This window comes from Vanessa atalanta, chromosome 3, assembly GCF_905147765.1.
Source record: "Vanessa atalanta chromosome 3, ilVanAtal1.2, whole genome shotgun sequence".
NCBI classification, from domain to species: Eukaryota; Metazoa; Arthropoda; class Insecta; order Lepidoptera; family Nymphalidae; genus Vanessa; species Vanessa atalanta.
Window position 1 is genome coordinate 35563 of NC_061873.1, and position 10816 is coordinate 46378.

At 40.9% G+C, this 10816-nt stretch overlaps 1 protein-coding gene across 2 annotated transcripts; it reads right to left on the reverse strand.

Moving 5' to 3' along the window:
• Positions 1-938: 938 nt before the first annotated feature.
• Positions 939-7657, reverse strand: LOC125077328. 2 transcript variants are annotated; one of them, XM_047689244.1, is made up of 6 exons: positions 7090-7657; positions 5608-5788; positions 4937-5182; positions 2853-4292; positions 1462-2631; positions 939-1372 (listed from the first exon to the last, which is right to left on the reverse strand). In XM_047689244.1, exons 1-6 carry the CDS (start codon positions 7199-7201, stop codon positions 1147-1149), a joined length of 3375 nt encoding a protein of 1124 aa, XP_047545200.1. In that variant the 5' UTR covers positions 7202-7657; the 3' UTR covers positions 939-1146. The 2 variants fall into 2 exon arrangements, with proteins under 2 accessions (XP_047545200.1, XP_047545201.1); XM_047689245.1 differs by having other exon boundaries at positions 5694-5788; positions 7090-7112.
• Between the last annotated feature and the right edge of the window lie 3159 nt (positions 7658-10816).

A 10816-nucleotide genomic window follows, 5' to 3' on the forward strand; every position in this document is an offset into this window, starting at 1 on the left:
TTATAATAGGAATTAAAGTTATGTATGAACTAATTTTAATAATAAAAAAATAATTATGTGTAATGACCTCTACACTTTACACAAAATAATTCACTCGAAAATAGATTCTTCTACCTTTGTCATTTTATATTTATCTATTTTGTCTATTCTATGTATGTAATAAAATCGTAACTGATCGAAATCTGTACAAAGAAGATATTTGTGAAAAAATAGTACTGGGGATATTTGTTAATGCGAGAGATTACCAAAATATTATTTTTAGAATATTTGTCTGTTTGTCTGTTTATTTATTCGTTTGTTAGCGCTAATCTCGGAAAAGGCTTAAGCGATTTGGATGCGGTTTTCACTGAATTACTGTAGTAATAATAGTAAGTAAATACCTTGGAGTAACATATTATAGCGTTTGTTTTATTAAAATCGGGATGTTATGGAACCGGGGCTGTTGAGTGACTGGATAGCATTTGGACGTTGCAGCATATATTATTCAAAGATAAAAGTAGCCTAAGTTACTCCTTATTACATCAACATCGGCCAGTGAAAGTCCCGTCAAAATCGGTCTAGCCGTTTCAGAGATTAGCCGGAACAAACAGACAGACAGACAAAAAGGTTATTTTAGTATATGTACCGTGTATAAATTGCATTTAGTAAAAAGCGGTTATTTTAATATTACAAACATACACTCCAATTTTATTATACGTATGGATTCAATAATAGACTATAAATATTTAATAACTTATTGACAGATAATTCTGAATTTATTATCTTTTTTCGATAATTGTATTATTTAAATTTAATTTATTTTCTTAGACTAATAATTCAATTGGATGAATGTATTGTTATTAGTTTAATAGCTTTAAATATTCAATGTTATTCAGAGAATTTAAGTATTATTATTACATAATTTTAATTTATATATTTACTGTATTTTATTATTTTTTGATTATTATATTTAAAAAAAACCCCTCACTGTATTAATATAATTGTTAAGAGCATGCCGTGTTCACGTGGTTAGGAATGTAATCTAGCTCAAAATTCTGTGAGTCCGTAATTTTAATGTACATATTTTCTGATTGAAACAGAATAGTTTGTGTACCTATGAATAAATAAATAAACAGGTTACATAGAAGATATTGCTCTCTTAAATTTTTAAAAGTCTTTCGAGATAAAAGTACAAGAAGTATTTCGTCTGCTCCTTTCGATTTCTTCGAAAGTTCTGTCCCTTTTAATAAAATGTAAATTAGTTTCGGGCATATCAGGCGTCAGAAGAGCTGGAGATATTACGTGTGGGTTACGTGTTAAAAAATCATGAACAAAGGCTGCACTCGGTCGAGCTTTCACATCTTGCTGCCAGCATGCCAACAATAAGTTTCGTCTGAAAATATATAAACGTACAAATTTTGATGTTAAGCTGTTGCATCAATCAGATAAATATTAAAGGCATTTTTCGCTTTTGATACTCACGTATGTTTTGATGTGTCTGGAGGAAGTGGTGGATACCCACCCGATTTAACATAGGCAACTACTTGTTCGAGTGGCCAGTCACTATACGGACGAGCGCCGAGTGTAGACACCTCCAATATTAATACACCAAGTGACCATATATCTGATGCTGGTGAGAATACACCTTTGATTAGGCTCTCAGGAGGCATCCATAGTACAGGAAACAAGGTACGACGAGTCGTTATGTATAGAGTTGCTTCACTTTCTAGCTCGCGAGCCATTCCAAAATCAGCTAGTTTTAGTAATCGATTTTTGTCCACGAGACAATTCGCAGCACGCACATCCCTGTGCACTAGTCTTTTATGTGCAAGATATTCGAGTGCTCGAGCTGCTTCTCGTGCGAATCGGGTAAGTTCACCATCAGATACTTCCATTACTTCCTTAGCAGGGACTTCATGGCGTCGAGCACTTATAGCAAATTGTCGACGGAACGTTAAATATCTATGTAAGTCGTTGTAATGTGCATGTTCCATTAACACAATTGGAGGTCCTCCACCTATACAAACACCGACAAGGCGTATAACGTTTTCGTGGCGCAATGGCGCGAGGATGCATGCTTCACGTAAAAACTCATTTTCCTTGTAAAGTCCAATGCAACACTTCGGTTCTTTTGCAGCAACTAGGACTATTTTATCGGGTTTCCTTAATTCTGCAAATCGTACTTTCCCATTACTACCAGATCCAATAACGTGGAAAAGTGTGATCGAATTACGCTGTACTAAATACGTATCCAACCAAGATACGACTCGTTTACTTTCCTCTTTTTCACGACGGCTTATGCTTGACAGTCGAGCGCGTCTAGCAACATATATCGATATGATTGCAAATGTAAATATAGCGATAGTAATGCAAATCGTTAATAGATGACAGCGAGGTGCGAATGGATCCCCTGTTGTAAATGTTATACAGTAGTATCTGTCCATTGGCTGCATCCCAACAATTTGAGTACACGTAGTAGAGTTGTTAGGCCAAACGTCAACTATACCTTTGGGAGTGATATACCACAAAGCGACTGAAGAACCTGTGTTTCCGTGCCATTTTTCGATAAATACTAACTTTTCACCAGCTTTACTTTTAAGCTCTTGTGCGGTTCCATTTACTATTATTTTTTGCAGACTTTTTGAAAAATTCCTGAAATAATATATTATTAGTAGAATATTATGACGAAATTTTAAAATATAGTACACTTGATATTTAAAAAAAATGTCCCGCTTCAAGCCCAAGGTATCCTCTCCTTTTCATGAAAAGAGTTAAAAAAAATTATGAGCCAGTGAACGATTTTTTTCAACAAGCCTCATAGTACGTAAATATGGATTACAAAGCGCTAAAAGATATTTAAAATACACACTTACAAAGCATTATCGAGGCCGTGAAGATCATATATTTGCGAAGGATATTCTTTAACAAAATTAGCAAATCCTTGACCAAGAAACAGGAGAGCGTCTGCCAAAGACGCAGAATTTGATGAACCAGTAAGACCGTTTTCGTGAGTCTGCCATAGTTTACGAAGTTCGTTTTGCATTTCTATTGAACCGCCTGCAGTAGGTCCTCCTCGCCATGTCAACCCTAACGTAAAGTGGTACATTTCGTCCCAGTCATTTTCAACATTGCATTTTGCCACTCTCCAATCTCTCACTATCCAAACAAAACCAGCACCTGGTGTCATACCGAGGTCCAATGCAGTACATAAAATAACACCAGAAATATTTGAATTTGTATTAACAAAGAAAATACGAGCATCTAAAGTTCGGAATTTTTCCAAAGTGACTCGAACACTTTGTAAATTGATAATTTCCTCTCGGATGAGTAATTTTTTTTCGTTGAGCAGCATATTAATAATTTTTTTTGAGTAAGTCGTGTTATCAGACAGTATAGCTACACGCATCCAGTTGCATCGTTGAAGCAATTCTAAATAAGCATGGGTAAGATTCATTAAGGATGCTGTGACTGCGTGCACTACAAGTTTAGTATCTAAAGCTACTTCCGGTAAGGTTGGACCTGCTAGCAATAGCGGTAGTTGGCCATATTCAGCGGCATTTGCCACAGCAGCAGTAACCATCCAACCCCATGCTATGGCACCTGCTATTTGCTGTTCGCGAGCCAGTGCAATGATTTTCCATGTAAAATTTTCACTATCAAGGCAGTCAACCAATGTTGTCAATGTTAAGTTGTAGTGGACTTCTTTTATATTAAGTAAGGACCCTGCTATCTTTAGAACGTTTATGTGTTCTTCTAAGTCTGGATCGTCCTTGCAAAGAAATATTTTTATTCTATAAACAAGCGGTAGTTGACGGTTATTATTTGCAGTTAAAGTCCAATTTTCAATCTTATTTTTATTTTGAAAAGCCCACAAACAAGCTGCTTCTTCAATATTTTGTAAGTATATTTCATTTTGGAGTATTTCCCAAAGATCTGTAGTTTCAGGTGCAAATCGACTTACGAAATTCGATATTGGAAGTGCAAAACGTTTCATAAACCCTCCATTACCGACACGAACAGCTATACTAGAGTCAAGCACGTAAGAGCAGCGATTAGAAGATTTAACACATAATGGAGGTTTTACACGAAATACTTTTGGATTGCTTTCCCAAATGTCTTCATCAAGGAAAAGGAAGGATTTGTTTTGTTGTTGCAGTTCTAAGATTTTTTTTCGCAGAAGTAAGTCAGTTTCGATGTACACAATTTGTAGCGGTATCTCCGAGTCTGTGATCCACCGCTGCAACTCAACCGCGACTCCGATATCGTGTTGACTTTCATTGCGCGCTAACACAGCAAAGCATTCCTCGCAATCCCTGTGGTATTTGTAATATATTTATTATACATTTTTAAAACCTGAAATTTTAAGCTTTGGTCAAAATATTATTATTTTGACATTTAACAAGATTATTATTATATTATATTACATGCGTCGTTAGCCCAACCTATACACTTTTATTTATAGATTGTCGTCGTGTCTCGTTTAATGACGATAATGATAACAATTATAATTGCATGCAATAGTATATTAAAGTCTTCGATCAATTGTATCTACGAGTACAAGTTATTCCGATGGATAAGTTCTGTAGAGTGGGGGCCTCGCGTTTCCCATTTCAGACGGCCCTCGGGGTGGATAGCAGCCGGCTTGGCCTCGCGCTGTCCTACTCACTAGTGAGGAGTGGGGGACGGGTGAGATCCCCTTCGCCCCCTAAGGAGAGCTCCACTGAGCTACGAATTTGTTTGTGGTTTATAGACACGATCCTGCAACCGATCCGTGCCATCGTATTGCATATAATACGTAAATCTATGGTTTGGTTATCTTTACATCTTTTTCGAAGGGAATAAGCTATACTTTCTTTAACTATGATGAGAAAATTAATAAAAAGCATTTTTTGCTACTAGAATATACAGTAGACTTTAAAATTATTAATATTGTTTGATTCCAGTCCAGTCAACTTACGTATTTTGTTTTGAGATGTTTTTAGATTCTATGAATCTACATTTATTTAGAATAGTTGCAACGCTTGAGAGACCTAAAGCTGAGTTGTTAATTAAATATTCGCACTCCTCAAACGGCACGTGAGCCAGCAAATGTATAGAAAAATCAGATGCTGCCGAAGTGAGGGCGGTCACCAAATCGACGTGGTGCGCCTCGGCGTTGCATCCGGAGCTGGGCATGTAGGCTACCGGCGCCACAACGGCTATACTGCAACAAACGAAACGAGATTACATTTAAATATCAATATCAGCTAAGATTGGGTTTCCAGACTGTTAAGAATTTGTAGATAAAAAATGCACAACGTATGCGTGGGACCTCAGGTGTTCACGTGTAGCGTCTTAGATGAACATTTACACCATCTACCATCTTATTTTGTCGTTTTGTATAATTATTGGTGTCTTTATTAATATATAAAATCTTTTCATTCACTCTTTATCGTTTCTTTTTTCTGCATTCATGTCTGCGTTAATCGAAATGCGTCTAAACGCACACATATACAATGTAGTTCCCAATTTTCTTACATATAGGTACGTAAGATAGTAGCGTTTCAAAAATAAAGTAAATGAAACTGTTTCCAAGTATTGCCGTGTCATATTAAAACTCTATAGAAGAATGTGACATTCGAAAAATACCTTGGCCAATTAGTCATTTGGGTAAGATTGCACAGATCGGCTGTAGCTAGTTTGAGTCGCGCCGAGAAGCCTAGGATGTCTCTCACCGTCACCAGTAGCAGCGCAGCTGCAGCGCGCGGCGCCCCACCCTCGCCGAACACCGTCACCGGCATCTCTTCGCCTTTTACTCGCACTGGAACATCTGCGGTCAACATCATTCATCACGTCCGTTGTATCCACTGACCCATATAAGGGTCTCTAGAGAGCCCCTGGGAATATTTATAGTACTTAATAGTTGTAATATTTGTACTTCATGTCATACGTGTAAATCTTAATAAATATTAAGCAATTATTTGTTCTAGGAAAAAGCAAATTTGAAAAAAAAAAAACTTTTTGTTCATTTTTTTTTAATTTGCTTTTTACGTCTGAGTACACAACTGAAGACAACAGGATAAAACAAACCAAACGGGTTTGATTTAGAAACTTAGAAGTAGTTGGAGGTGTGCAGGCAGCTGTCGGGTTTCAGCTGAATATAAGCAACTAATGAAATGTGTGGGGCATGCGACACGATGCACGGTGCATGGTGCGCGCACGTAGTAAACATAATCAAATAAAAATGTAATGCAATATGTCTTGTAACAAACGATAAACAAACATTTTTTATAACAATAATTATGAAATGGTAGACACTTTATGTTTTTAGTTATTATACTCCCTGTTTATTTATTGTTCGAATGACTAACGATTTCGACGTCGAGTTGTCGCGCGGATAGAGCACGTGGTCGCTACCCGGAGAGCGCGTTCGCATAGCACGTATGAGTTTCCATGTGCTTAATTTGTGTTTATAATTCGTCTCGTGCTCGGCGGTGAAGGAAAACATCGTAAGGAAAAATGACCGTGTCGGGCTAAATTCAGCCACACGTGATAACTAAACTATCTATTAACTAACCTAATAATATTAATTTAAATATAAATTTTTGCTTTATACACACAACCAACAGGCGAAAATATTGCACAAAAAAATGTGCTTCATTGTGATCCACGTAAATGAAGTGCATTGGGCACTACTCATGAATGCTGCGAGTATATTTATTATTATGAGTAGTATATAGGTATATGTATGTGGCTGAGAGTTTATTCATCGAATCTTTGTCAATTATTTAATAAACAACGTATTCCTACGTCTACATGCACCAATTACTAGAGTCGTGAAATAATCTATACATATCAACGAAATTAAAGTGTATGTATGTAAAATATTTTGTCTTATACCTACTAATATTTAATTTGGAAAAAACAGACAAAGCAAGCTCAGAGCCCCGTACAAGCCGGTTGTATCGTTGAGAATTAAGATGTTATATCTCTCAAGTTGTACGAAGTATTCCTGTTTGATTGAAGAATAGCAATAGAAACACTGCGCCCCCTAATATAAAATTGTTTTGAGTAAGTAAGATCGTAAAGGGGAGATTTATTTTATCTATTATGCGATCCAACGTGCCTCACCTCGATGTGCGAGCTGCCACTGCGTCTGCAGGTCGGAGCACGGGCTCGCACTCAGCGCTGAGAGCGTGAACAGTGCAGATAAAGACACAAAACAACCTCTCGAGTTCCACATACTCCCGGTACTAATTAAATAATATTGATTGGACGTTCGGATAGGATAACCAACACGTTGACTTTCTAGGACATCCTGTCAATCTTACTATTGATATATCAAACAGTTTAAATATTGCTCATCCCCTATTTATTATTTAAATTTATAGTCAATGCAGGGCGTTAACAGCACGAAATGAGAATATCAGCGATTATTGACCATCTTACTTTTGATATGTTTCTACTTATGTGTTAGTGCCCCTCCCCAACATGGGAGATGGGCACTCATAGTTCCTTCGTTTGGCTACACCTATCTGTTGCGATAGATATATCTATGTTCAATATGAGATTTCGAAACTGCATAGAAATTATTACGATTGTGCGTCCGAGCTTTTTAGATGAATTATCAATAACACACCGATAATATCAAAGTTAATGTTTTAATATAGTGTATTGTATATTTATTTCAGTGTTGTGTAGCTTTGTTAGTAATTATTAGGTACATTACATGTTACATTAACACATTTGTTACGCTCGTGACTCGGCTGTTTTTTTTTTTTATGGCATAGGTGGCAAACGAGCAGGAGGCTCACCTGATGGAAAGTGACTACCACCGCCCATGGACATCTGCAACACCGGGAGGCTTGCAGGTGCGTTGCCGGCCTTTCAGGAAAGAGTACGCTCTTTTCTTAAAGGTTCCCAAGTCGTATCGGTTCGGAAAAACCGCCGGCGAAAGCTGGTTCCACAGAGTGGTTGTTCGAGGCAGAAAATGTCTTAAAAATCGCGCTGTTGTGGATTTTCGGACATCTAGGTGATGCGGGTGATATTTGGAATTTTGACGAGATGTCCGAAGGTGAAATTCAGCAGCCGGGATTAATCCAAACAATTCCTAGGAACATTCCCCGTGATAAATTCTGTAGAAGATGCAGAGCGATCCAACATCTCTACGCAAAGCCAAAGGATCAAGCAGATCGGAAAGGGCTTGATCGTCGATAATTCGAGCCGCTCTACGTTGGATACGGTCAAATGGAAGGAGCTGGTACTGGGGAGCACCCATGGCCGGCATGTGAGGCCGAATTTGCGCCTTGTATAGTCTTAGACGATGGGCCGACGTGAAATACTGTCTTGCCTTGCTGAGCACACCCAGCTTTTTTGATGCCAATTTGGCTTTGCCTTCCAATTGACCGCGGAACTGAACGGTGCTCTAAACATCGACGCCAAGTATTCCGATACTAGCTGTGGCGGCTAACGGAATGTTCTCGAATCGTGGAGATACGACAAATGATGTTTTTTAGCAGTTAACGCGCAAACTTGCGTCTTTTTGGGGTTGAAATGGACTAGGCTTAGCCGACCCCAGTTCGAGACTTTGTTCAACGAAGACTCGATGTCAAACACAAGTTTGTTCCGGTTTTCTTCAACGTTTTCCCGAGAAATATTAGCACGGCCGGTGTATGAGGTGTCTACGGTGCTGTCGTCTGCATAGCAGTGAATGTTACTGATTTGCAACAAGTCATTGATATGCAGAAGAAACAGAGTGGGTGATAGAACGCAGCCTTGTGGAACACCAGCATTGACGAATTTTAAGTCAGAGCATGCACCGTCGACAACGACCTTGATGCTCCGATCTGCCAAAAAACTGGTAATCCAATTGCATAATTTCCCGGGAAGCCCATAAGAAGGAAGCTTCGAAAGAAGCGCTTTGTGCCACACGCGATCGAAGGCCTTCGCTATGTCCAGACTGGCTGCTAATGCCTCCCCCTTGCTCTCAACTGCTTCCGCCCATCTATGAGTAAGGTAAACTAGAAGATCACCGGCTGAGCGACCCCGACGGAAACCGTACTGGCAGTCGCTAATCAGCTGGTACTCCTCTAGGTACCGCAGGAGCTGGCAGTTTATAATGGACTCCATTATCTTGGAGAACAAGGAGGTGATGGCTATAGGCCTATAATTGGACGGGTCTGAGCGGTTGCCCTTTTTAGGGATCGGATGTACCAAAGCAGTCTTCCAGGAGTTCGGGACGACGCCGAATGCATAGGATTGCCGGAAAAGACGCGTTAAGACCGGCGCCAACTCGGGAGCACAAGTCCGTAGCACGATTGGAGGAATGCCATCGGGTCCATTTGACTTATGAATATCCAAGGAAAGAAGTGCTTTACGAACTGCACTTTGCCGGAATTTAACCTCCGGCATCGTGGTATCACACCGCGGGATTGTTGGTGGTGACTTTCCTCGGTCATCCAGAGTCGAGTTCGCCGCGAAGAGAGAGCCTAAAAGATCAGCCTTCTCCTTCGCTGTATGGGCCAATGACTCACCGTCCTTGTGCAGAGATGGTAAGGAAGGCTGACAGAAATTCCCTAAGACAGCCTTGGCGAGAGACCAGAACGCACGTGTTCCTGAAGGGAGGCGCACCAGTCTCTCGCCAATTCTGCCAATGTACTCCGTCTTCGCTTTAGCGATCACGTTTTTGAAGTACCTAGAGGCAGAGTTATATTCCTTTCTGAATGCGCTGGTATTTACATCACGAGACGCTGATGCATTAGCCCAGTCTTGGTAGAGTTCCCATTTTCGGCGCGAAGGCGTTTTGCAGAAACGACCAAACCAGGGCTGGGACTTGCCACCGATAGGGACCGCAGAATACGGAATGAATAGTTCTATACCCTGAAGCACCACATCGGCGACAGAGTCAGCAACAACGCTCGGATCATCCGGCGAGAAACAAACCTGCCCCCATGGGTAGGATGCAAAGAAGGACAGCATCCCGTCCCAATCTGCTGACCTGTAGTGCCACACTCGGCGGCAGCCCACGAAACGAGGTCGTGAGTACCGCGCAACCGGGACTGTACTTCGGACGAGACAGTGGTCCGACGAGCCCAGAGGGGGATCGACGGTAACCTGGTAGCCATCCGGATGGGAAGTCAGCAGAAGGTCCAACAGGGAAGGTGTATGATCTTCCACATCTGGTATTCGCGTTGGCGAGGGGACTAATTGTGTCAAATCATATGCTAAAGCGAAGTCGAGAACAGATCTACCCGCATGATCGGTAGTGCGCGATCCAAGCCATTCGGCATGGTGGGTATTAAAATCGCCAAGAATTACGATCTCTGCGGATGGGATCTGCTGCAGCACGGAATCTGTAGCCATTTGGACGTGCTCAACCAGTCGGTCGGTTTCGGCATTACCGCTATGGGACCTATAAAGGCACGCGTAGATTCGCGGATGGTCGTCGCAGTCTACACGCAGCCAGATAATCGATAGGTCCTGCCCTTCAAGGCTGCCGAGGCGTCGAAAACAGATATCATCTCTGACGTAAACGCACACCCCAGCTCGTGGTACAAAGGAATGTTCCAATTTGTACCCGGGGTAAGAGAGAAAAGTCGTATCGGCAGGAGAGGATATCTGGGTCTCGGTAAGAAAGAGCAAGGCCGGCTTCGCCGTCTCAAGGTGGAAGTGAACGGCGTTCAAGTTTGAGTTGAGTCCCCTTATGTTGCAGAAGTCCACGGTGAGGGTGGTAGGGGTTGCCTTATGATGCCTGCTCCGCTTGCCCCGAACAGTGGCGAGCGCAAAATTGCCCCCCCCAGAATTCGGAGGGCAGCCTGGGCATCCCTGCTCAGGTTGTGTACGTCCTGAGCATGGATGC